Here is a 26,574-nt window from a genome sequence, read left to right as displayed (position 1 = left end):
ACATCAGCTTGAATGAAAATGCAAAGGTAATGTGATGAAACATAACAAAGACAAAAATAAAAACAAAAGATAGATATTTTGTGTGAAAGTTGAAAACAAGCAATTTAAGTGAAAATGTAAAAAGAAAAATCATTACTTCACCCAATGAAAGATTGTTAAATATGATGTTTCATATTTCACATATTTATTCAGATCATATTGTTATCATATTGTTTAAAAAATGTTTTTCCAAGCTCTGCTGTGACACCTATGTTTATTTAAATCTGTGTTTTATTAGTTATCACAAGCTGTAAATGAAGAGAGGCATGGTGTAGTGACCAACAGGCCCAACAACAAATCATATAAAGTGAATAATGACAGAAATAAATGAGCATCTTAGTAACCTGCAGTGTTTGTATTGTCCCTTCAGTGTCCATATACATTTAATTTAACTATACTATATTGTTATAGTTATATAAGTAAAACAACAATTAAAAATTAAAGCTGCAAGCAGCGATGATCGGGCCCTCGCACTCTGCGTGACCGCCCCTCTCCCCATCACGCCGTCCCTTCCCTGCCCCGCTCCCCCTACGGGCTGCGGCGATTTTGCCAGCGGTGGGAAAAAGCCGGCAGACAGAAGCAGAGATGTGTCAGTGCAACAAATCTGTCAATATATGTAAAAAATGTTAGTGTGCAGTAACCTCCTCTTTACAGTAGGTGGCGCTGTCCACAGATGTCCACACGTGGTCGGGGTCAGGTCTGTATTACATGTAAAAAATTTGAGGATTTTAGGAGCATCTGTGGCGGAGTTATATCAGCTGCAGTACCGTATGTGTCCACTGGGTGGAGCCAGACACCATGAGAATAGTGGAGACCTGTCTGTGCATTAAACCTCAAAAAACATTTGATTTATACATGAAAATTGTCCAGAAGCAGTTACTTCCGGTTTCCTGTAGGTGGCGCTGTGCAGGTGACTCATGAGCATGCAGACGTGTTGGGGAATGGACCGTTAGGACATGAAAAAACTTGAGGACATTAGGACGATGCACGGCGAAGTTATAAGCAGTTGATGTTTCATGGCGAAGGTTCAACAGTCGCCACCGCCACGGGCAGCCTTATAGAGGAAACCAAACAGGTGTCTCTGTAGGACTTCAAATCTGTGATCCTCATTTGGCTGTGTAATGACAGGGAAGGATTAAACAGTGAGAGATAAGTGCATGTCAGTTAGAGACGTTCAGGGAGGGGCTCTGACCACGTGCAGAAAGTTTGAAGCCGTTTGGAGCAAGTATGTAGGAGAGAGAGCTGTTCGTGTATGAATGGCGAAGTGAGGCCACAGTGGCCACGCCCTTTAACTTAGAGAAAAGCTTTTGATAACTTTGATCAGCATGGTCTCTAGGTGACAGCGACCGAATATGAAGTCAATCGGTCGAAATCCCTAGGAGGAGTTTGTCCGCATACCAAAGGTGGAAATCGCTGAAATTTGACCGACAAAATCAAAATGGCTGACTTTCTGTGTGGTCTAGATCAATGGTGCAAGAGACTGTAATGTGCGTCTGGACGTGTTCTGTGTGTGTGCCGATTTTTGTCTTCCTACTCTAAAAAACCCCTATGGAGAGGGGTTTTTTTAAAAATTCAAGGGGGCGCCATTGAGCCATTTTGCCCCGCCCACTTACGAGACCCCCATCAGTTGCTAGGACACGCCCCCGTGAACGTGTGTATGAACTTTCATGATCATAGAAGGTCGTTAATGTCATTAAAAAACTCAAACGTAATCTCACGGCAAAGGATCAACAGTCGGCGCGCCGCCACACAGACACCATTGCACGCAGCTTCACGGCCTTCATAGTGTAGCTTCACCAACTAGTTGGGAAGGTTCTAGAGGTGAAATGAAGTTGATGCTGTCAACTATGTCAAACTCTTGATATTATTATTATTCTTCCGTACACTTTTTTGGCTCGGCATATCTTCAGAATGCATGGACCGATTTACCATTCAAACATCAAAAGATTCAGCTCATTCAGGACATTCCCGGAAACCTTCAATAATAATTACAAATATTATAATATTAAAAATATTAAACATTTTCCACCCTCAAATTAACATGGGATTCAATGAGAGAGTCCTTCAAACCATGCCTTCTGCAAAATGCTACTCCTACAAATTTCTTGTCTTCAGCTGTTTCTCTTTCATATCTTCATAATATTAAAACATTTTCTACTTTTCCAAATAAGAGCTTCATCTTTCTAAATTCTTAACTGTGTTTCAGCAAATTAAGTTCAGATTGCAGATTCTCCAGCAATTCAGAGCAATCCTTCACATCAGCGTTCAAAGCAATGCTTCAGCTGCGGCAATCAAACTTGCATTTTCTTCAGGAAATGCTTTTCTAGTTTTTATGTGTCCCACTGGCTGTGAAGAGAAGAAGAAGCTTTTACAGAGAGAATACAAGTGAATGGTTATGGCTTCTTCTCTACTTTGAGCTTCCTGTCCGGAGTCGCCACAGTGAATCATCTGCTTCCACCTAACTCTCCTCAGCATCCTCTTCTAACTTTTAGCACATTCATATATCTCCTCTTTGACCTTCCTCTTCAACTCTTGCCTGGCAGCTCCATTTCCAACATCCTTCTACCACAAACAGCCAGCCTGCCCCTCTTCATTTCTACCCCCTGCTCTGCCTCTTTTCTTTTCCTCACTCTCTAAAACATACACTCATAAACATACATGCTGTATGGATGGATGTGTGCTGGCCAGGCTGCTTCCCTGAGTTCCCAATAAAACTGGGGGACTTAGTGTATTGCAGTAGCCTCTATTCTTACAGCATGTAACATATCTCTTCTACGATGTTTCTGTTCTACGCCACAAGTTCACAAAACCTTTTCAAGAGAGGCGTTTTTTTGTCATTCATCTGCCGAGAAATGAAAGATCAACGTGGTAGTGAAAGTTTGTTTTCTAATGACAGTGATTGATCAGTAGGTGGCGCCAAACTAAAGGAAACTGAAAGAGGTCAGATTCTTGTTTTAAAAGAATTCATCTCAGGTGTCCCAGTAATAATAAAGAATACATTTCCAAATTTGAGAATTGTTTTGTGTAATCTGGGTTTGGTGACACAACCAGGGGACTTGATTTAATCTGTTAGGCCTAGGTAATGTAACATTACAGTTATGTGTCCCTCTCATCTCTGCGGTCTGTAATTCAAAACCACATTAGATAAATAATCTGGAATAACAGCTGAAACTGGTGTTCCAGTTCCGATTTCAGTCAGTCAGTCAGTCAGCTGTGTCACCGAAACTCCACTGTGCGTCCTGGCACAGAAACACCGTGTGCACCTCTCTTTTATCTGCTTCATGTGCCGCCCAATCAGAGCAGGGCTCGTGGCCGCGCCCAGACAGTATCGGAACTCTGGGACGCGCGGCAGGTAAGGCAGAGAGGTGCGCTGTCCCGCAGGTCGGAGGAGATCCATCCGGACCAAGAGTGTTTGGAAAGAGAGCTCAGTCATGACTTCAGTGTTGGAGAGCTGAGTGAAGATGCTGGAATGAAAACATGAGAGGAAATTAATTAGTTTGTGTTATTCTTTGTAAAGTTTGATGGAGTGATAAAACTTAACGACGCGGATCGCCACATTGTTTTGGATCACAGTGACTGGGACTCCTGTTTATACGCACTGCGGATTTAAACATGAGTAGACACAGCTGGATTTTGCTTTTTATTTGCACAATTTTAAGTCTTGAGAATGGCTGCAGAGGAGAGGCTCCTCACAAACCGACCCCTGTCACGATTGTGCCTCCGATTAAACCGGATAATAATCCCCATGCGTATCCAGAAGCGGAAAAAACAAATTTACCGGTGTTTACAATGGATTATGCAAGAATACAGATACCGTTTGAGATCACTCTTTGGGTACTGCTGGCTTCATTCGCCAAGATTGGTGAGTAAAAGTACCATGGATGTAGGATATTAATTCAGGTAGATAGATTACATGCACATGTCTTTCTGTTGTCTCAGGCTTCCATGTGTACCACAAGATCACCATCTGGGTGCCGGAGTCGTGCCTCCTCATCAGCATTGGTCTGATTGTGGGTGCCATCATGCACTCTGTCAAGGAGGAGCCCCCTGCTGCGCTCACCAGTAATGTCTTCTTCCTCTACATGCTGCCCCCCATCGTTCTGGACTCAGGATACTTCATGCCCACCAGGCCTTTCTTTGAGAACATCGGCACGGTTCGTCACACCTCAGGCCAAGTTTCCTTAAAACATCAACTTGGACACAAATTGTCATCTTCTTCTTCCTGCTGTTTTCTTTGTGCAGGTGTTGTGGTTTGCTGTGGTGGGGACTCTGTGGAACAGCATTGGCATCGGCATGTCTCTGTTCGCCATATGCCAGGTTGATGCTTTCGGCGTGCAGGACATCAGCCTCCAGGAGAACCTGCTGTTTGCCAGCATCATCTCGGCGGTGGACCCCGTGGCTGTGCTGAATGTTTTTGAGGACATATCTGTGAACGAGCAGCTCTACATGGTGGTGTTTGGGGAGTGTCTCTTCAATGATGCGGTCACTGTGGTGAGCGAGGTCTAGCAGACACACCAACACAGGTATAGATGAGTTGTTGCCACACAGGTGCTTCTGGGCCACTATTTGTCATCAAAACAAAGCAAGATGGCCTCAAAAACTGGTCTTGTGAAGTAAGTGTTGTGCAGGGCTGTGTTACAGACCCAGCATGCCAGTGGACCCTCATGTGTGGAGATAAAACATACTGATGTATCATTAAAGAGAAGATGTGGGTTCAATATTTATTACTCATTCGGTGATACAGCGGCATCTTACCCTGACATACAATTTAAGACACAGTGTGCGGCCTTTCATTTTAAATTGCAATAAAGCAGAACAACTATTGTTGTCTGTGGCTTTTCCTGTCTTCCACTCTCAAAGGCCTGAGCTCAGGTTTCGTCTGATGCAGTTCAGCTTGTTCAGTCTCTGAGTTAGAGTGGAGATGTATGCTGTATGCTGCCAAGATAACAGACAGATATATATCAAAAAAAGTAGAGTTATGTAATGTTAGAGTCACAGTCTACTCAGATGCTGCCAAACCACTTTCTGTGGTCACTGTTACATTTGGTTATAAGGGAGGAGGTAAAGTGCTCCGGTTTCCCCCCTCCTGTCCTCCTCATATTGTGCTCAATTGGACCAGCCCACCTACATAAACCTTCTCTTAGTGCTGATGTGGGGAACCTTTTGTTTGGTTTTCTCACAGATTGCACCATCTACAATCTGCTGCCTGTCTTAGAATCTACTTGTTAGTGAATTTATTTGTGTGCTGACTGCAAAAAACAGGAGCAAAGTCAAAGTCGGACACACTGCCACATGCTCCTGTTCTGTGACTCATTCATACTGAAATGAGATTATCACATTTCAAACAGCGCAGAGTAAATATTTCAATCAATCACTCTTATCTGGAACTCTGTCATTAGAGTCCACAGCCCCTGACATCACACATGACCTCTGACTGGGACGTTTTTGTGCATATATTAAATAAACACCTTTTATTTTCAGGTGCTGTACAACATGTTTAGCTTTGTGGTGGAGATGCCGGTGGTGGAGCCAGTGGACGTGTTCCTGGGAGTGACGAGGTTCTTCGTGGTCGGGCTTGGTGGGATACTCTTGGGTATCCTGTTTGGTTTCGTGGCAGCCTTCACAACCAGATTTACCTCCACAGTAAAAGAAATCGAGCCGCTCTTCATTTTCATGTACAGCTACCTGGCCTACCTGGTGGCTGAACTCTTTGCCATCTCATCCATCATGGCGTGAGTATATTTAATGTTCACAGGTTTAGATATTAAAGTATAAGAAAGACAGTTCAAGTGCAGCTGTTGTTTGTGTACTCCTGCAGCATTGTCACATGTGCCCTCACCATGAAGTACTACGTGGAGGAAAACGTCTCCCAGCGCTCCTGCACCACCATCCGACACGTGGTCAAGATGCTCGGCTCCATCTCGGAGACTCTCATCTTCTTCTTCCTTGGGGTCGTAACCATAACAACAGAACACGACTGGAACTGGGGCTACATCCTCTTCACGCTGCTGTTTGCTTTTGTGTGGAGAGGTCTGGGTAAGCAGACTGTTTTTGTAGATGAAGGATTATCCTGTGGAGTTATTACTATTATTCAATATACTGATGTTACTGCCAGAGGCAGACAAACCAGCCATGCATCAATGATTCTTTAAATTTGCTATAACATTATCATCCTTCCAGGTGTATTGGTGCTGACTCAGATCATTAACCCTTTCCGTACCATCCCAATCAACTTCAAAGATCAATTTGGTCTTGCATACAGTGGCCTGCGAGGAGCAATTTCATTTGCCTTGGCCTACACACTTCCTGATAACATTGCCCGCAGACAACTCTTTGTCACTGCCACCATTGCCATCATTCTCTTCACCGTCTTTCTTCAGGTAAGAGACTGTCTATATGTCAAAACCTTGAAACTGAACTTGAAACTGATTTGATGACTGATTTATTTCCTCTCCTCTGCAGGGCATCAGTATCCGACCTCTGATTGAGCTCATCAATGTCCGTAGAACCCACCGGAACCTCGACACCATCAACATGGAAATTCACTGCAGGGTAATACCACACTGTGACTTGCATGCAGTTTACGATATGTTTTTTGCACCATGTTCTAACAGCTTTCTCTGCTCTCAGCTCATGGAGCACACCATAGCAGGTATAGAGGATCTGTGTGGACAGTGGAGCCACTTCTACTGGAAGGATAAGTAAGAATTTACCTACACCTCACTAATTTAACTCTCTATGCACGCTGCTTAAAGGATGAATACTGACGAATGTGAGGAGGAAAACCTGCAGTGCAGGAGAAACGGTGGTTTTCCCTGCCCTCTGGTTTCTTCTTTGAAGTTTGACAGTGCTATTGTTCACATTGTGATGGTGTGGGACTGCTGACAGCCAATCAGACTTTGGTGTCAGGTTCACCATCCATGGTTGTGTTTTTCAACCTGAAACTCTAAAATTACTTCCTCTTTGGCTCACAAACAAACATGTGAACATGAATGTAGCATGCATACAGAGCAATCAGGAAGTATTTGGACATATAAAGTTAGCTACAATGCAGAATAAATGGAATGACTATTTGGCTATTTACATTAAGACACAACAGAGCCTACTGACGCTTTTTCACATGAGCTACTTACATGTAATTGTCATCATCAGGTTTATGAAGTTCAACAATCACGTCCTGCGTAGGATCCTCATCAAAGATAGCCGGGCTGAGTCCAGTATTGTGGCACTGTACAAGAAGCTGGAGCTGCAGAACGCCATGGAGATCCTGGATACGGTGTCTGGGGACATCAGCGCTGCTCCGTCCATCATCTCTCTTCAGTATGTCTCTTTTATCAATACCTCAGCCTCCTCCTTTCAGAACAATGGGATCTAGAAGAACTAGAATAATCATCTGTGTTTGTTTTACAGTGAAGAAATGAAAACCTTTTCTAAACCTAAGAAGCAGTTCTTGGCTGATGACTTGAAAAATATGCATGACATCCTGTCAAAGAACATGTACAAGATCAGGCAACGGGTGAGAAGACACAAAACGATACAGCTGTTTGCTCACTATTCTGCTGTTGTACTTTTCTTTTTTTGTTTTGTCGTACTTCTCAAAGGGTTAGGGTTAGGGTTAGCCAACCACAAGCTAACCACAAAGTGCAGTTTCAATGTGAGAAGTGGGATGAAACATGTTTTGTAAACTTTGTATTTACCATTTAGCTGCTTAAAAGGTGTGCTACTATTGAAAGTTTTAACTTTAGACAAAAGTTTTACTTTAACTAAAATGAATACTTTTATATATACATTTGAATAAATTTGTCTTGTGTTAATTTGGCATCATAGTTGATCTGTAGGTGTGTTATTCACAGTGAAGCTCAGTGCTTGTTTTGCATGCCCGCAGGCTGTGGCCGGCAGTACTTTTCCATTAGTGGCATGACATCACCCTCTCCGAGACACTTTTGATGTGTAGACAAACATAGAGCACTTTTTTTTCCACAAACCTGCCTCACCTACTGTCTGTGAGCTGCTGTTAAAATGCCTTCAGTCATTGTTTCTGTGGTTTTTGTGTCCAAGCACAGTGGCAGCTCAAACAGGTGTGACCAGTTTTGGTTAAGTAATTTGAGCTGTAAATATGAGGATGCTGCCCCCTCTGTTAACAGTCTGTCTCCAGTGGATGTTACAGACCTAAATCTTGGAGTAATGTTGGTGCAAATGTGTATTGAAACATACCTGTTTTTTGTATTTAGACTGTGGTTTACACGAATAAACATTCCCTGCCCAATGACAGCCAAGCCAAAGAGATACTGATCAGACGTCATGCCAGCATCCGCCGAAGCCTCCGACCCAGCAGCTTTCAGTCATCTGTAAGCAGGCTGTTAAATTCATGAATACGTATATGTTTTTTTTTTTAAAAAGAGGGAAAAAATGAGAAAAAAATAATTATTTCTGGACTAATGAATGTATTGCACTGCTTTTATAACATCTCTGCTTTCGTGTTGTTCTTAGATGGTCTCAAAGAAGCACAAATACTTCTCTCTTCCTGTTGGGAAAAGTCTGGATTCAAAGTTTCTTCCTGCAAGGCTAAGCTACACAGGTACACTGCTGAAATTCTCTGCAAAGCATCTTAATACAAGTAAATAAATTACTAATAAATAAATAGTGAAATTAAAGATGTCAAGCAAACATATTTGCTCAACATCTGAGTGGTAGCAGACTGATGTTACCAAACGTTTTGGATCATTTCATTTTTGCTTTTGAACCCAGTCTGTTGTACATGGTAAATTTAATGTGACATCATTTAATTAATTTCTATTTTCTGTATCAGACGAACAGGAAACCATGTCAGAGGGGGCGTACCCCTCTCAGCGCTCTCAGTTTGGTCAGCCCTCACGCTCCTCCTCCTCCAGAGCCATGATGCCTCTGTGCAGGCTGGACACCCTGAAAGAAGTTCCCTCTGTTGATGTTGTGATTGACTGCAGGAGTGAGAGGGGCGGCAGGACGCGCATGTCCCGAACAAACTCCTCCTACAGATATTCTCACACAACGCCTGCTCGTCGGCACTTTAACTCCTCTTTTGACAATAATGAGGGCTCGGCCGATAATTTCAGAAATGCAGAAGAGGAGTAGGACCAGCAGCCATAGCCTTCATCCCCAGCTCCAACCTGGGCTGCTGAACCCAGAGACCCTGCAACTCGAAATCCTCTGCTAAGGCAGCCTCAACGGAACCTGAAGAAGTGAAAGTGTTCCTGGGCATTCAGCAGCAGCTGGACTGCCACAAACTGAATCTCGGGCTGTCAGCTGCAGGTCTCTACATGTACCTGTGTATTTATACTATTATATATCATATTTATAACCTTGGAGGTGAGCCACCCTTTAAAATAAGCCAGAAAATATGACTGTCAGTGGTCCATCCTTAGACAGTTCAGTATGTGAACTGTAAGCAACATTTCAACTCTTTTTGATTTTAAATACTTTTTCTCCCAATACGATTATTATTATTTGAATGTGTTGTCTATCTGTATGTTTTCATACATGTAAATATATTTTTCTGTATTTTATAGTCTGTTTTAGATTAACGCCTTTTTTGCTGTGCAGCAGAAATAACTTTGGTACTGACGGGGGGACTTCTTAATGTCTGTGACACTAAATGGAACCTGTAGCCAACATTATTTTCCTTCTGTAATAAATTTACCTACACATGAGGAAGAGAGGATAGATGTTTGTGTGAATGTTTATGTATGATGTGTTTTATCATTCACTTATCTGCTACACAATTCAAACAACTCACAGGTGAAATGAGTAACAATATGTCTGTATGTTACAATAGCATCTGTGAAGTAATAGGATACATTAAACAGGAAGTAATCAGTCTGGAGGTTGGAGCCAAACACCCAGCAAGACTTATGGCATGACAGACTGAAGTCTCCATGTGGAATCAAGGCTAGTCTGTGTGATTACAGATTACATGACTGCTCATAAGCCTTACACTGGTAAACAGGCCTTGGAACACAGTGCAAAAGCTGCAGAGCAGTACAGCGCTCATGGTGCCCTTCACCAAAAAGAAAGTGTCAGCGTAATGCTCAGAGGAATTACCTGCAATGTACACCAGTCCATGGCACTAGGCAGGGGGTTTAGATGTGGTTGATCACACTGAAAGAAAATAGACTCAAATGTACAAACTGACTGAGTTTATTCCTTCAGGATGCAGTAGATGAATTTTACTTTTTTTTTTTAAAGGTAGGGTAGGAGATTTTGAAAACTCAGTGAGAGCCAGATTTTGAAAGTAAACACATGCCCCTTTCTCTCGGCGCTCACCCTGAAGCCACACTGATGTGCCATACAGATGATTTATATTCTTCGTTTTAAAGTGAAACTGCCGAACTAATCGGTTGCTATCGGATTGTAAAGAGAAGTTACACTAATTTAACAAAAAGTGCATCAGAATGAAATCTCCTACCCTACCTTTAATGTGGCACTTTGGTGATTTTATAAGAATACATTTAAACACAGATAAATTAACACATTTTATATGTGTAAAACCAAAGAATCTGAAACATTTGCTCATGTAGCACAGTAGGAACCATTTCTGATATACCGCGTTAAAAAAACTTGTTGAGGTAAAAAGTGTAAAACCAACTACCTGTGGTGAGAAGGTCCAATTTCGCCACAGGTTCATCGCTTACAGGCAGAAATCTAAAGGACAATCTCCATCTACCTGTACATGTCGTTAGGCTTGTGGTGTATTATCAGCAGGCGTGCACTAAGTAACATCAGTGTTTGGACTGTAGTGGTTACAAAATATATATATATATATCAATCAAGTAGTATGTCCAAGACATAGACCATATGTGTCTGATGCAGGACATTATAGGAAGCTCATTAAACTGTGCAGCATTGTCCTCACTGGTGCCGCACTTTTTGATTCCATCGTCCCTGAGAGAAGGACTGCAGTGCTGCTGGTGATGTAATGTGTCTGCTGGAGGAAATCATGCCCTGAATCATTGTTCCTACTAGGAGTCTGCTGTTCACTGCCACAGCTGGCCTCCTGTAAATAAGAGCACTTCTCCAAGTGGTGGCTTTTGCATTGACGCTCAACATTTTAAAGTTTTCAGAGTTTGGCTGCTTTTGTCATCCCTCTGCCATCCCATTTGGGGATTCTGATGAGCAGTAAACCTACAGCTGCTAGAGCCAGAACTACCCCTAGACTTGGGGGACCACAAGGGCTGAACTCCTGGGTCAGACCGGACAGGAGAGGGGCCAGGACTCGTCCCACAGCTGTGACTGACTGCCCAGCACCAATCAGTGTCCCGCTGGCCTGAACCCCTCCCCTCTGCAGCTCCAGGTCTGTGATACATGTCCGTCCAATAGTGGTGGAAATGGCGAAGAAGGTGGAGGACAGCAACACCTGCCACACATTTGGCGCAGCAGCGTAGAGGAAAATAAGTGAACAGGTGAGAACTGTGGAATGAAGCAACAGAGCAGGCATGTTGTTCCCATAAAGCTGAGTTACCGGCCCCACCAGGAACCCAGCCAGGGCGCCCAATGTGCTGCTGTAACTGATCAGATACCCAGTCACCTTTGGTTTGAGTGAGAAACGCTCCTCCATAGCCAGAGAGAAGTTACTGTAATACAGCATGATCGCTATGGCCATCAAAAGGCGCACAAGGAAGAGGTCCCACATGTCAGATGAGGCCACTGTGTGGATCTTGGAGCCCACTGAGGAAAGCTGTCTCCAGGCAGGCTGGAAGAACAGAGGCACCTCCATCCACCTGAGAAAACTACGGTGTTTCCCAGCATCTCTGAAGCCTGGTTCAGTCTCTGCTGGCAGGACTGGGTGGTGGCTATTAGCATGAGAACCATTGTGCACAGACTTTTTAAAGTGGTTGTCATGACAACCTTTACTTTTGTTGTTGCTGGAGTTGGTGTCAGTACTGTAGGCTAAGGTCTCACTCCATGGAAGCATCCACACCAGCCCTGGAAAGACAATCACACTTCACTGAATACATCATTTAAATATTATCTCCATACGCTAATATTATTTATAACGTTTCAACACACCAGCATTGATAAGGAAGATGGCTGCACAGGTAAAGGAGGAGGTATAGAAGCCTCCTTCATGCTCTGTGAGGTAGCCTCCCACCACAGGACCCAGGATAAAGCCGACGCTGGAGGCTGCATTAAAGTGTCCCATCACCAGAGGGCGCTCTGACTCCGAAACCAGGTCAGACAGCAGGGCTCTGCAGATGGACAGGGAGTGCTTGAACAGCCCTGAGACAGAAAAGATGTTCAGAGTAAGTGACTGACTGGTGTTTCTATATTCTTGTGGCCTGCAGTGATATTTATTCATCTGGAGGTTTCGGAAAAACTGTCTTTTTTGCTATTGAATTCGGTTTTTTTCTGCGTTTTGACATTTCTTGTAAATGTAAATATTTCTGTAACACACAAAAAACATATTTTTCCACATTCTGACATTCTTCTCTCTCTTTTTATGTCATAATGTCAAATTTATGACATTTTACAGTGACCCATATTCTCCTCTGCACATTTAAATTATTAACATAAATGCCATCTGTGTGACATGACAAACATGGTGACATGTTATACATTGTAAAAGATGATAGAGGTGAAGTCCTGCACCTTTGCCACATGCTTTCTCACCACTTACCCACAGGTATCCGTGCTAGGACAAACAAGGCGATGCTGGAGGACATGCCCAGCAGGACGTAGCCAAAAGCACTCAGCAGCAGGCACGTCAGCAGAGAGTACCGACGCCCCACCACGTCGCTCCAGCCGCCCTGCCAAACACACACATACATATTGTCGCTGTACTATGAATCAAAAGGTGGACCTGATGGCAAATTCCACTGATATTAAATGATCTAAGTGTAATAAATGCACACAGAGAAAAGTAGGAGCCTGGCTTTTTACACACAAGGAGAACTAATTAGATTTTTGCATCTGATTCTGTTAAGAAACGATGTGAATGTCAGTCTGAAGGATCACATGACTCATAAAATGAAGCATAAATCCAAAAACCTTTGCATTTCCTCTCCACCCTGCAGCTCAGGCTGTTTAACAAGCCTTTATTAGATTATCGCCCTCTCCTTCTCACACACACATACACCCAACCATCTGATGAAATAATGAAATTAGGACCAATTGAGTTTACTGTGTTCTGGGTGCAGCCTGGTGGGATTATCATAGTGACCCAGCTGTTCACGTATCCCGACATTAATCAGGATTCAGCCGGTCCGCATACAGAAACCAACAGATGACTCCTTATCTGTTTAATTTGTCGCATGACCCCTGAGAATGAAGCCAATTTCAGGAGCTCTAAGAGGAGGGGGAAAGACGTAGAAAGCTGAGAATTTAACCTCAGTTGGCAGTAGGCTTTGATTTTTCTTTTTAAAATAATAACAGCCAAAGGTTTGGTCACCGATCAAACAAAGAGGAAAAATCCATTTTGTATGTAGGAAGAGTGAATTTGTGGTACTGCGGCTATCAGGAGAAGCTTGTGTGTGTGAAAGTGAAGAGACTGAGTGCATTGTGTGACCACGTACACCCTAAAACAGCCACTGTGTATTGTTTAGATGGAATGGGACGGCAAGGAATGCAATCATTTTGGCCACTATCTGTGAGCACGTCTTGTCAAGCAGGAGAGACACAGAGACAAAAAAACAGCCAATACTTACGACTATTGTACTTGAAAAAAGCTGCAAAATTCCATATGTAGAGCCTGCAACAGTAAAGTTGTTTTTACATTCAGATTTCAGATTTCTTTTAAAAAGAGAAATATAAGATCTAGGTAGAGAAAAAGGCAACAAAGCAAACGTAGTAAAAGGAACTTCACTCAAAAAGTTACTCACGGTAAACTGGTGTTAGGAATAAAAAAGTCATTTCAATCATCTGCTGATGTTTGTTTAAATTTCTATTGAACTTAGTGTGAGTTACTTCAGACCTCGCCCTGTTATCTCCCTTTAATCTTTATGTTTATACTTCATGTGCACACATATTGTCAACTTCACCAACATTAACATTCTTGTGTTACATTTTCATTTCAGTTCACTTAATGATTTGATTATCTGCTGAACACACTGTGTACCAAGACCTGCGAACTGAGTGTAGTAATATGTTGTAGTATAGTTGCTGGTTAATGGTTATGTTAGCTTGGAAATGGCAGAGTGAAACATTACTTCATCAACTTATTGATTTGTTATGATTATGTTTGGTTTATTTTCTGATCATTAACTTGTCAGTTATATGTTCTATGCGTTTTCAGAACTTACCTGCATTAACCATTTGGTACATCTGCTATGTAACTTAAACACATCAACTTACCTACAACTCCAGCCACAGTGGGACTTGCCCCAAGAGCCTTCACATGATGGCTGAGCAGCGGGATGATCATGCTCACCCCAAACAGGTCCTGAAGAAAGCCAGAGAAAGAGTGTATGAGGGGCAAGGTAAGCAAGATAAAGCTACATTGGCATTACAAGTCATATTGTTCAATTCTGCTTTTGTTTTAAATTTTTCTTTGTTAATAATAAATGTTTTCAGCACAGACAAACTGCAGACAGGCAGTCTGTTTATCTGTGTTCCTGAGATCAGAGCAGCTGCCAAAGTCTTGATTGAAGTCACACAGCAACTCATATAGTGTTCTAACACACTGCATTACAGAAATTGCTTAAACCTCAGTAGTGTTACTGTCCCTGCAGTTTCTGTCTGCCAAAAATCTGAGCTGCTGGGATTCTTTTAGTCACCTTTAATTAGATGATCATTTAGGGAATTAGGCAGACTAAAATGGAAAAAGGTTGTTCTGAAATGTGGCTGCAGGGTCAGCTCTGAAAAACAAACAGACTTTTTAACATCTTTATCATGACCCAGACCTGCCTCATATCTATATTATGAGTTGATTTCCAGCTTGTGCATTAATCTAAGTGAGCACCAGTCTGGAGTGCAACATGTTTTACTAACAGTGATGAGCTGAAGAGAGGATCCTCATGTGTCAAAACAACCTGGCCTCTTCTAACAGCAGAAGACAACTTCACATTATTAAACATCTTACACAGGTTAGAGGCGGTTTTCAGGCAGTATTAGGGTTAACCCTGTGAGGATCACAATTGTTGCTGCTTTAAAGCTCATTTTAACCCGTTATTCCTCTTTGTCACACTACAAAACTACACTTTAACAACCTGCCAGCTAATGATCGCACATTGAACTACTGTTTAAACGTTTTCAAAGTTGGTAGGTTTACATCACAGCTGAATTATGACAGCATGACACCACGCAGCTTGCATGCAGACAGCAGGAACCTGCACCTTACAGCCTCCGTCACTTACTCACCATGAAGCCCACCACATAAATACATTGTATAATCCTCCTCCGACCTCTCGCTTTCAGAAATAAAGTGCTACATTTCTGGTTGTTCATCCTCCCCACTATGACAGCACGGACACAGCCAAAGCGGAAGCGATCATCCGCTCTACTGTAAAACCATCCAAACAGAAGACACGTCTCCGTCCAGGCGGAGGTCTCACGGGCAGAGGGGTGGAGACACGCTGACGGAGCTTCTGTCTGCGCAAAAACGTGGACGGTGTGAAATCTGGTGGATTTCACGTCACAAAATCTGCAACATCCGGGGCTGCGATGGGACGCCAATGCGGAAGTGGTTTAAAATGCACAATGCCGCCCATGGCCGACAGGGGTTGGCTCCTATTGACGCCCATTCAAACATCACATTCTTCTGCAGTGAAGCACTCGATGAATAAAACTCCTGATTTAACTCCTGAGTGTCCTCGTCGTCTGAAAATAATTTGATAAGCACAAGTACATATTTGTAGCCTATATATTTTTCTGTCACTGGTTTTACTCAGTTTTTGGTTTGTTGTCATTATTTTAGGATTAGCCATTAGTAATTACAGTGATTTTGTACTGTACAACAATTTCAGTACATTGAAACCACAATACAGATACAATTTTAAAACCTAAATCACGTAATCATCTTTACTATGTTTACTAACACAAATGAAACAACAATAACAACAAACCAGCAACAACAAACATATCAATAAAATAGGATAAAAAGATAACTTTGTTTCCTTTATTGCAGTTGTTTCAGTTTATTCCCTCAGACCACTCACACAACCATACCCACACTTTTCCTCCTTTAAGACTGCTGAATGCTGTCTGCCACCTAGTGGATTGTTAGAAGTACTGCAGACAGTCACACCTTTTCAATTAAGCAACTTTCTATCAAATTTGCAGGGGTTACAGAAGCCTGTCTTCATGGTTCAGTGCTCCCGGCCTGTCACCCTGCTGACTTTTTGTGGTGAGCTGTTTCTCCTGCAGCTTCAAAGCCTGGTTTCTACAGCTTTCATTTCTAGTTTGTTTCACACACACACACACACACACACACACACACACACACACACACACACACACACACACACACACACACACACGCCCACACTGCACAGTGGGTGTGGGTGGAGTCCCTCTGGCTGAGGAAGGCTTTGGTCACATCAGTGTGTAAATTAGCCAGTGTCCACATATAGACTCACTGCTAAATATTCCCCTTCCATGCTAATAGTCTGCATCAACACAGGTTGACCACAATTGACCACAAAATCTATTTATTTTAAACATTAATTGATGGAAGCCAAATGTTATCATTACATATATTGGCTACAAATTACCCCATGGTAATATAATGAGAATTTTAAATCCAAATCCAGTGCTGCATTTACAGTAATTCCCATCGTCTTCATCTTCCTCCTCAGGAAATGATAGTGTGTGGTGTGTGTGTCTGTTTATGTGTGTATTGTCCTGGTGGGGCAAAGGTTTAAAGGCAGGGTGTTGTGGGATACTTTACTCGTCTTGTCTCACCCTGCCCTGACATTCCCGTGTAGATGCTGGGTGTCCAGTTGCCACTGGTTATTTCTGCGTTGATCCCCTCCCTTCACACTCTCCAAATGCTACACACACACACACACACAGCTCCACTGTGGACTGGAGCAGCCTTCAATCAGACACCAAAAATAGCCCAGGGGTAAAAGGGGGTTGGGCTGAGTTGCAGACCCCAGTGGAGGGTCCAAAGGAGTCATGTGCACAACTTTGTCCTCCCACAACACAGACACAGAGAAAGACACAGGAGGCGAGAAAAGGACTGAAGATCCCAGCAAATCCCTACGAGCAACCCACCTAACTCAGTGGATATAAAACAGCTCAAGAGGAGTGGCTGCACTTGCTGTAGTCAGACAGTGTAGTCTGGTCAGTCGCAGACCATGAAGCTTAGTGTGGCGTTGTTTTTTGCGGGGCTCTTTGGGGCGTTGGCAGCGGTGTTCATCCTCCTCTCTTTTGGAACTGATTACTGGCTGCTGGCCTCGGAGAGCTGCCACCATAACCCTGACAGTACTGTTGGCCCGGGTGGCGTGCCTGTAGAGGTGGGTGACTCCAAACAGCATCAGATCTAATCAGTCACACATGGCTGGGAATTTGAATATTATGTCTTTTTAAGTTACAAACTAGAAAAAAATGAGAGCTGTTTGTACATATTATTTATTTTGGAGCTGTAGACCAAAATGATATGAAATGATATTAGGTAATATGTATTTGAACAAATCTAAAAGTTGCTCTCTTATGATCAGTTGCTGCGATCACTCTTTCAGTGGGTGATCTGCAGGGAGGAATCCCTGCAGGACCTCTGTGTGTAATGAGACACTGTTTAATGTAATGTGTGTGCAGCTATGCAGTGATTGAGACATGTAGCTTGTACCATGTGGCCCTGTGATAGAAATACAAAATACCAGTAGTGTAAGTGGTATGATGCTGTATTCAATATCACCGACTAGAACATACTTGGCTGTTGGAGTGGGTACTGATACTGAAATTGGAACCTGATATCAGCACAATAAAGCTGATGTAGTGCTGGGTCTGTATGTTAGTACATTGTGATGCAATGGGGTCTAAACGTTTTTTAAACATTTTTACAGCACCACAGTGTAAAAAGAGCTGAATATAACTAAAATAAGGGAGAAAGTAGACCCAATATTCAGCACCTCCCACACCTGCTTTCATTTCATACTGACGACAAAAGCAGTTTAGGATGTGACCACCAATGATGTACGCTTCCTGAAGGAGAACACCTTTTGACCTCTCTTGGCACCAGTCTAATCTAGCCTGAGGTTAAGGGGTGCTTGCTCAGCTCAACCCTTGACCAGGCTTAGCAGCTGCTCGGTGACGTGGTAGCAGCATGTTGTACACCTGCCTCACATCCGCTCATTCGTGCAGTGCATTCTACAGAATAATAAAACTTTCTCCCTCTTCTTGTTTCAGCGTGGAGATGTGGTGGTCGGCAGTGACAGTGATGTCACTCTGTACCATGAGGGCTTTTTCTGGAGGTGTTCCTTCGCAGGAAACGAGGCTGATGAAAATCTGCTGTGGAAGCTCTGGTTCAGTAAGTCAGATCCAAGATGCAGGCTTCCTTTAAGTTTGGATTGATCAAATCTCAAATGACATCCCACTGTGACAAATCAGGCTTCTAGCTTCTGTGACAAAACATCATGAAACATCATCTTCTTCAAGCAGTTCTCATAAAATCATCAAGTATTAATGTAATAAAACACTAATGTTTAGTATATTTTCAAGCCCTCGGTCTGATGCTTCTCTTCCTGCTGCTGCAGTGTCACATGCCTGCAGAATAAAAACACTTGTTTTTCATTTGCTGCTCCTCTGTCTATTAAAACTTGTGTGGCGACGTAGCGGCAGAAACCAGCTCATGTGATTGTTTTGAAGGCCGCACCATGTGATGTTATTCTGGTCGTTCTGTCAGGTGATTGTGTGTCATCTATTTTCTGATGAGGGCTTTGAATGGTGGGCCATTGTCAAAAAACACAGCCTGCAGAAATGAAACGACCTTGTGAGGGTCTGTGGAATTTCACATGTTGGGAGAAAAGAGAGAGAGAGATAAAAGAGGATTTAAAAATGTAAGAGAGGAAATGGGCATGATTATCCCATCACTTTGTCAGTTTGTCATTTCCCAGTGCAAACACACACTTATTCTTTCTCCCTGCAGCAAATCAGCCTCACTCAAAAGTGTGCATGCCTGCCTACCTCTTCCCCTTCCCTGTGTCTCATCAGACCCACAATACCACAGAGTATGATTCTGCCATAAGTGAGTATTATGTACTTTTTAATGCATTAAGTTCATTTACCCCCTGCAATCCTTTGATGCACAGCTGACTAAACGTCTCTGTCCTCCAGTCTACAGAGGCTTCTGGAGCATCTTCATGCTCATTGGTGTGGTAGCTGTGGCGCTCGCTGGGTTTGTCATCATCTGTGCTGCTCCCTTTGCAAGCCACCGCTTATATAAAGCAGGAGGCGGTCTCTTCCTAGCATCTGGTGAGTTATATCCAGCAGTAAAGCATACCTATATACAGCAGCTTTCTACCTACTCAAAGGTTCTCAGAGCCTTTACATGACTTCACATTTACCCTTTTAGGGCACAGAAGCACACACATTCACACACCGATGGTGCAACCACTGGGACCAATTTAGGGTTAACTGTTTTGCCCAAGGACACAGCGGCATGTAGCTATGCTCATGCATCAATCATCAATCTACCCGCTGAGCCACAGCCTGGTTTGCATCTAAAAACATTCTGCATGTTAAAGTATAAATTGATTAAAGTATATTAATCAATAGCCATAGTATTATTATTATAAGTGTTGCATTTAATTTTTAAGTTTTAAATCTGCTCTGGTGAAGTGAGGTGGAGGCTGTGGAAGGTAAACTTGAAGGTAAAGTGTCCAAGAAAAGAACTAGAATCTGTATCGTAGGAAGGATTTCAGTCTAGAAAAGTAAAGCTGTTGATGGTGAGGATAAACACTACATGCAGTTCTAGATTTTAGAAAGTTCCACACTCAACACACAGTTAGTTAAAAGTGGAAGACAAAGACTTCTTTAAGTAATGGATGTTCCCTCCTCTGCCCCTCCAGGTCTCTTCCTGCTGTGTGTGGTGGTGATGTATGTGCTGTGGGTGCAGGTCCTGGATGTGGTTGATGTCTACATAGACCATCAGCGTACTTCATTGTGTTCAGGCTTCCAGCTGAACCTCAACTATGGTCTGTCCTTCATGTTTGCCCCTGTTGGAATCTTCTTCTGCCTCCTGGCAGGCCTTCTATTCCTCCTCATTGGTCGAACCGTCCAGATTCACTACCACTGACCTGCAGCAGCAGCAGGTTAGAAGAGGAGCTGTGCTTTTACAGCCAGATCTGTGATATTATCACAAATCTTTCTGCCATCTAAAAGCAGGACTCTGCGGGTTCTGCTCTGCAGTATAAATGATCTGATATACTTGACCAGTTGATTCTAAGAAAACAAATCTGTTTTAAAGCTCAGAAATCTCTCCAACCTGAGCTGTGTTCAAAGATTAACATACAGCACATTGGAAGGATAATTCACAACAACCCTAATTATACCTGTAGTGCACATTTTTATTTGACTTGTGTGTATGTGTGTATGTGAAAAGCATCTTGGGAATATGAGATAAAAGGACTGCATTCTGTTTAAATGTATCAAATGTATGTATTATTAAAAGTATTTAAAATTTATTAAACTCTGTATAGTGCTTAAAGATTTTAAAAACGTACATATGAAAAGCTTGTTTGATGGCATGATGATTTTATATTCTGTACAGTCATGATTTTTTCTGTATTTGATTTAGAGGGTGAAAATAGTCTTTTTTCCACAAATCCCAATATAACCTTTTCTGTAAAACAAGTCAGGGCTAAATAGTTTCAACTCAAACTGTAGTAACACACACAGAAATTAACCTTTTTTCTTCAGAATTATGATGGAATTCTGAGAAAAAAGCGACAAACTTATCAATTGTGAAGATTGGAAATGTCATCATTGTCACTCTTTTATGTAAGCTTTATTTTACCAGGTGTTCCTCTTTACAATGGCCTGATGCTATATATATTGAAATTCTCAGAAAAAATTCAAAGTTTTATGGTCAAAATGGTGAAAGTTATTTTGGTAAACAGTACAGCAAAGATGTCTGAAAGCGGAATTTGTAAAGGTTGGGAAAAATTAATCTGAAATGTGATCACAACAGACAGACAGACAGACTGTTTTAAGGAATGAAATTTGAATAAATTTACAGATTACATGTTTTCCAGTAGATTTATTGTTTGTTTTTGTCTGTTCCTGTTGAAATGGATGTTTGTGTTGCATATGTTTTTAGGTGTGTTGTCAAATAAATGTTTTTTCCTGTGGTGTGTTTGTCATTAAAGTGACAAATATGAAAGCTTTTTATGGGTTTGGACTGTCTATGATAGTGTTGGGTAACTAAAGCCAACATTATTTTTAAGAAAAAAAGGAAGAAAGAAAGAAGAGCAATGGCTGATGATTGAAAAGAATCCACATCCTCCATGGTGACACAATGTTAAATAAGGGCCTTTTTAATGACACTATGAGACTAACATCATTGACCAATCAGCAGAAGAGCTTGTGCATGTGGCCCAAACTGTTTTTGGTGCCTCTGGTTTTTAAATGGGATCAAATGTGATGAAAAATGTCAGATTCCACAAGATGGCACTGCTGCTTCATTTAAATCAACCCGCATTCAACCCGCACCCTGAGAAGCAGAAATCCCATTTTGCTTATCTTGAGTTTATGTGGAGTGTATGTGGTGTTATGCATTTAATCACAGCTTCAGAGGTAGGATCTGCAGATGAAAGAATTCACACCTTGGCTGACAGACGGATGGTAATTTCACTCATGAATGGAGCATTTGATCAGGATCTGAATGGACTCCTGTGTTGATTCTCATGTGTCTGCATCGACTCTGCCTTTCGAGATTCATAATGTACTTATCATACACGGGGAGATGCATCTGCGCTTTGCCACAGAATGCAGGAGGGAGACACACAATGTATGGCATTGGTTATTTTGTGAGATTGACTTTACCTTCAGTGAAGACTTTAATGATGAAGATTCTCATATCCAAATTTCTGAAATTTCAAATTACAGTCCACACATTGGGCTTTAGCGCAGCCTTTTGAGAAGCTACAGTGAAGTATAGCACTGTAGGCCATGTGAAGAGGCCTCACAGGTGGGCAGATGCTAATAAATCGTAAGATAAGATCAGAGGATTTGTCCTGTTTTGAGGTTAGAGCAGTCTTTTCAGCTAAGTCTCCCGTAGGAAAGAGATCCCTTATCTGGTGGACTTCCTGGTTTAAATGAAATCCTAATAAGATAAAAAAATGTTTAATCATTTCTCTATCCAGCTCCAAATGAGAGAGAGAGGGAGAGAGAGAGATGTTATGCAGGTGTGGAGTAGGCAACCTCCAGCAGACGCTGGGCCTTGCAGTCAGTAATGTCATCAGAGTGGGAGTCCCAGCTGAATTCAGCACTGTTCTGCATGATTGCCCATGATAATTGTGTGTTGATAGGGAGCGCTGGAGATGGAGTATAATTTCCACCGAGAGATTCCTAAACAAATACCTGTGCTCAGCAGAGGGATAGAGTGCAGCAGGAGGTGAGGAGGAGAATAGTGGATGAGGGGAGATAGAGGATGAGAGGGTAACACTTCCAGAAGAGGTGGAGAGGAGGATGAGGAAGGGGGCAGAGAGGAAGAGGAGGGGGAACACGGGAAAGGAAGGGGTGATCATATAATACAACCAAAGCCAGAACCTATACTAAAAACACAGAACACAGAATCACAGCACAGAGCAGAGAGAAGAGCTGCTCAGCTGTGTTTTCGTCTGTAGGTCTCTGTAGTGCGCATTGCGCTGAATGTGCACTAAAACACTCACATTTTCTCATCACACTTATCTTTCTTTGTGGAACACGGTTCACTTCTAAACTCTCGGAAAATCCTCCAAGAAGCAGAGCTTCAGCAAACGAATGTAAAAACGGGACTTAATGAAGAGACAGTGAGAACAAAAACCTGCAGAGCCATCGGAAGGAAGTCACTGACACATTTCACAGTAAAACGGTCTTTAATGGTTGACAGGCTCGACTGCACTAAGTAAAGATGCATGCATACAACAAATAAATCAAAATGACAGAGAACAGAGACGACGTGAGGCTGCAGGTCCAGACTTTGACTGATCTGGTCAAGGAAAAGGAGGAGAGAAGTTTGTTTCTTAGTCAACACTTGTATATTTAACCTTGAGGGAGGGTTGAGTTAATTGGAAAACACTCTTTGCCTGAGTGCTCTCACCTCATGGCGCGTAGTGTAGTTATCATAGCTTATCTTTCAAATGTATCATAATCCCACACGACATGCAAGTCAGATTTCATTTAAATCTGATTACTTTCAACTCTCAGGAAAAAAAGCAAAGTATTTGAATTGCATGAACAATATGGCAAGTCATATTACACGCTGCTTTCCTCTTTAGAGATAGTTTTACATAATTTCCCATTCGTTTTGAAATAATGAATAGACAATGGGCTGTATAATTGTGAGAATTTACAATTCAGAGGACTACGTCGTATAATCACCATGCATAATTCAGAGAGTTGAGCGCATAGGTCACCGGTGGCGGTGGCGCAAAAAGTAACTCGGGTCGTCAAACAAACAGTCAAAAAATCCACACATTTATCTGCATGGAAATCTCTTTGATGAAGCAACTTATTCCTTAAAGATCACAGAGGAGATACAAACAAGTACAAGCACGGCACCCAATTATTTCTATAGCACCTCATCTCTTTGAGCAGTGGGACTGCTTCAGTGGAGTTCACTGATGTGTATAAAAATGGGTTATTACATTGTTGGCCAGTGAAAGCTACACCTGTATTGAGTGGCTCCTTTCTGCCCCTCTAACATCCTCTGGCCTCACACCTCAGTTTGTGCATATAAATTACATTCCAAAGTGTGTATGGATAGCCCTTGTTCACACGCAGGGTCTCCTGTTTCAAAGGCATGCTAATGTCTTTCTCAGTGAAACTCCTCTCAGCGGCTCTCTTTCAACTGAAACTGTGTAGGAGATGATTGGGACTCTTCAGCCATCTTTTTTTCCCCTCCTGAATATTCATACATTTTTTAATGGTACATATGAGTCCACAAATCCAAAACAAAGAGAGATTAGGTTCAAGACTCTTACCTTTAACTTTGCTGTCTTTTTACTTAACTAAGTGTGGGTGTCAGTTAATAGTTAAATAAATTAATAAACTCCTTCAGTCCTTGCCTCCTGTGCTATGAGAGATCCATACTGTGTTAGCACTTTCTCACTTTTTAATTCTTTCTTTGGGAATGCTGTGCTTCAGCACTGAGTCGCTCAGCTCCGTATTTGGGTTTAGCTTCCCCTCAAGCAATTAATTAATGCTACAGTACAAACAGCCCATGGATTCGGTCATGAATATTCAAACGCACCTCCCGCATATCATTTCTTATGCAGCGTTACGACGCTGGGTGTTGGTGAAGCAGCAGCCATCAGGGCTTCAGAGTCACCGGGGGTCTCGTCCCAATGTGAACAGTAGAAGTGTCTCCACCTTTATCTGGCTTAACAAGATGTCATGCTGAAATGTGACATTACATTCCTTTAATGTAATTAGGATATTATTCCATCAGCTTTTCCTCCTGTTTTGTATAATCGGATATGATTTAAATATATATTACACACTTCTGGTGCAAGTGTCTTTAGTGCTTTTGTTTACAGAAAAAGAAAATAGCAAGGAAAGTGATAAAATAATAAACGAACAATTGAATAAATATATTTGCAAAATTAGCACTGGTTATTGAGGCTTTGTCAAAAACATGTCCCATTAAATCCCAGTCAGAAAAGTGTGAAAATGAATGACATTTCATTATTTAAAATAAGCACAGCTGATCGTCTGCCAGTCTTTTGCAGAATAGTAACATATTGTTTTAAAAAATGTCACATATTTGACATATTTTGACTATTGGTTCTGTCTGCTGTCAGACCGAAGCTACACTACACTAAACTAAAAAAAAGAAAAACATTTTTTTATATTTGCTAATGATAAAAGATGAAAGTTGTGTAAAAGGTAAAATGTAAAAACTTGAAATAGTAAAAAAATCAAAATGCATGTGCCCCATTTGCTCACATATATTTGTACATCCTCTATGTGTACATGTGTAGGGACATTAAAACATAAATATAGCTGCTGATAATTAGCTTTTATGTGTGTGGAACAAACAAAACTCACAAAAATGACAAAAACAGAAGTTTGTTCCAAAATATTGTTCATATAGTTCAAAAATTATTATTATTGTTTTCCCCACTTAGGAACGTATTTATATGCATTCTCAAGAATAAACAATTTCAGTGCTGAAATATTTACCCCTTCTTTTCCTCTTTACTTAAATTTTTACTATGTTTCTCATTTCTAAAAAAAATATTTTAGCAATTTGTAAATATATTTTTAATTTATTATTATTATGGCCAACCTTAAGACAACATTTTCCTCTTCACATGTTCTCTCTTCCATTCTGCTGAATCCTGTTTTAATGGTACACATGTTTATTAATGGTATTTTGTTCCAAGAGGGAGCTGTCACGTCTGTTAGTCTTAAACATGTCAGCATGTAAAAAAAACAACACACAGGCACTGTTTACCATATTTAATAGAAGATAAATATACAATTCTAATGTAACTATTCAAATGATTCCTGCTCTCTTTGTCTCACTCTTCATGTGTATTCATAAGAGGATGAAAATGATGTATTGAAATTACAGCAACGTGAACACAGGGCTTATTATTAACACTTGAACTACATCTGTACAGACATTAGAGTCACATCGTCTTCGTATTAACGGGGGTGACATCATGCTAAAGTAGAACAACCACGGATAAGATTTCTATGGAGAACAGCAACGCTGACAAGAACAGGATATGATTCCACTGCTCCAGGATTTTATGGTTTTGATTAGGAGAGGAAATACTCAGATTGAAAAGTTATAAACTTTTTTTTTAAATTAGGATACACCTCAGAGAAAGGTTCTGTTCACACCAAAATCACTTCACGCATCATTCAATGAAAGTCTAAACTGTAAATTGAAAAAAGAAACAGTTTACCTGTAACTTCTGGCTGCTTTGCAGACATCCTTTTCTTAGGCTGAAGTTTTACTTAAATGTAAGCAGGAGCAACGTTACATCCTTTCACCCCAACAGGCTTCACGTGTGTGCTCATCCTGTGGCTGCCGTCGCTGCAGCTGCTGTGCTTTTATACTGGTTTCAACTTGCGAAATTATACCTTTGACCTCAAGTAAGTCTGACAGTCCTTGAAAGTAAAATCTTGTGTGTGTAAATGTTGGTAAAAGTAGACTTAATCCAAGTATAATGATATCCGTAGAAAGAACAGAGAGCGGGTGAATAATGTATCTCCATGCAGATGATTAATGAATATGTTCAGATATTTATTTATTAATTCATACATTTGAATTGTAATTTAGCTCACCATTACTTAAAACATATATTTTTAGAGTAGTCATTAAATCCTTTCTCTCTGCTGCATATTCAGTTATGTAATTGTGATCTTTTAAACAGTGGGAACACAAACAGCTCTCATATGTCCCATCAT

At 41.6% G+C, this 26,574-nt stretch overlaps 3 protein-coding genes across 4 annotated transcripts; 2 read left to right on the top strand and 1 right to left on the bottom strand.

The window, feature by feature from the left end:
• Positions 1–3,377: 3,377 nt before the first annotated feature.
• slc9a2 (solute carrier family 9 member 2) lies at positions 3,378–9,733 on the top strand. Of its 2 annotated transcripts, none has more exons than XM_028394306.1 (13): positions 3,378–3,901; positions 4,150–4,193; positions 4,282–4,530; positions 5,521–5,771; positions 5,858–6,075; positions 6,220–6,419; positions 6,502–6,591; positions 6,670–6,740; positions 7,192–7,359; positions 7,450–7,555; positions 8,271–8,387; positions 8,530–8,617; positions 8,849–9,733. In XM_028394306.1, the coding sequence occupies exons 1-13, from the start codon at positions 3,652–3,654 to the stop codon at positions 9,148–9,150; spliced, it is 2,154 nt and encodes a 717-aa protein (XP_028250107.1). In that variant the 5' UTR covers positions 3,378–3,651; the 3' UTR covers positions 9,151–9,733. The 2 variants fall into 2 exon arrangements, with proteins under 2 accessions (XP_028250107.1, XP_028250106.1); XM_028394305.1 differs by having other exon boundaries at positions 3,979–4,193.
• A 589-nt stretch (positions 9,734–10,322) lies between these two features.
• mfsd9 (major facilitator superfamily domain containing 9) lies at positions 10,323–15,638 on the bottom strand. The gene is made up of 6 exons (XM_028393738.1): positions 15,367–15,638; positions 14,362–14,449; positions 13,716–13,759; positions 12,689–12,818; positions 12,082–12,291; positions 10,323–11,997 (listed from the first exon to the last, which is right to left on the bottom strand). The coding sequence occupies exons 1-6, from the start codon at positions 15,451–15,453 to the stop codon at positions 11,132–11,134; spliced, it is 1,425 nt and encodes a 474-aa protein (XP_028249539.1). The 5' UTR covers positions 15,454–15,638; the 3' UTR covers positions 10,323–11,131.
• A 1,453-nt stretch (positions 15,639–17,091) lies between these two features.
• On the top strand, positions 17,092–21,331 carry tmem182a (transmembrane protein 182a). The gene is made up of 5 exons (XM_028393561.1): positions 17,092–17,465; positions 18,358–18,478; positions 19,097–19,195; positions 19,285–19,422; positions 20,019–21,331. The coding sequence occupies exons 1-5, from the start codon at positions 17,307–17,309 to the stop codon at positions 20,243–20,245; spliced, it is 744 nt and encodes a 247-aa protein (XP_028249362.1). The 5' UTR covers positions 17,092–17,306; the 3' UTR covers positions 20,246–21,331.
• The last annotated feature ends 5,243 nt before the right edge of the window (positions 21,332–26,574 follow it).

This window comes from Parambassis ranga, chromosome 21 (assembly GCF_900634625.1).
Source record: "Parambassis ranga chromosome 21, fParRan2.1, whole genome shotgun sequence".
Lineage (NCBI taxonomy): Eukaryota > Metazoa > Chordata > Actinopteri > Ambassidae > Parambassis > Parambassis ranga.
Note: the sequence above shows the minus strand (reverse complement) of the source record. Positions and strands in the feature narration are given on the sequence as shown.

Coding starts and splice junctions, on each gene's coding strand:
- slc9a2 (XM_028394305.1), top strand. CDS start 3,652: ATGAGTAGACACAGCTGGATTTTGCTTTTTATTTGCACAATTTTAAGT. Junction 6,592..6,669: donor ACATGGAAATTCACTGCAGG/GTAATACCACAC, acceptor CTCTGCTCTCAG/CTCATGGAGCACACCATAGC. Junction 7,556..8,270: donor TGTACAAGATCAGGCAACGG/GTGAGAAGACAC, acceptor TTTTGTATTTAG/ACTGTGGTTTACACGAATAA.
- mfsd9 (XM_028393738.1), bottom strand. CDS start 15,453: ATGAACAACCAGAAATGTAGCACTTTATTTCTGAAAGCGAGAGGTCGG. Junction 12,819..13,715: donor TTTTTTCAAGTACAATAGTC/GTAAGTATTGGC, acceptor TGTGTTTGGCAG/GGCGGCTGGAGCGACGTGGT. Junction 11,998..12,081: donor CATCTTCCTTATCAATGCTG/GTGTGTTGAAAC, acceptor TTGTCTTTCCAG/GGCTGGTGTGGATGCTTCCA.
- tmem182a (XM_028393561.1), top strand. CDS start 17,307: ATGAAGCTTAGTGTGGCGTTGTTTTTTGCGGGGCTCTTTGGGGCGTTG. Junction 17,466..18,357: donor CGGGTGGCGTGCCTGTAGAG/GTGGGTGACTCC, acceptor TTCTTGTTTCAG/CGTGGAGATGTGGTGGTCGG. Junction 19,423..20,018: donor CGGTCTCTTCCTAGCATCTG/GTGAGTTATATC, acceptor CTGCCCCTCCAG/GTCTCTTCCTGCTGTGTGTG.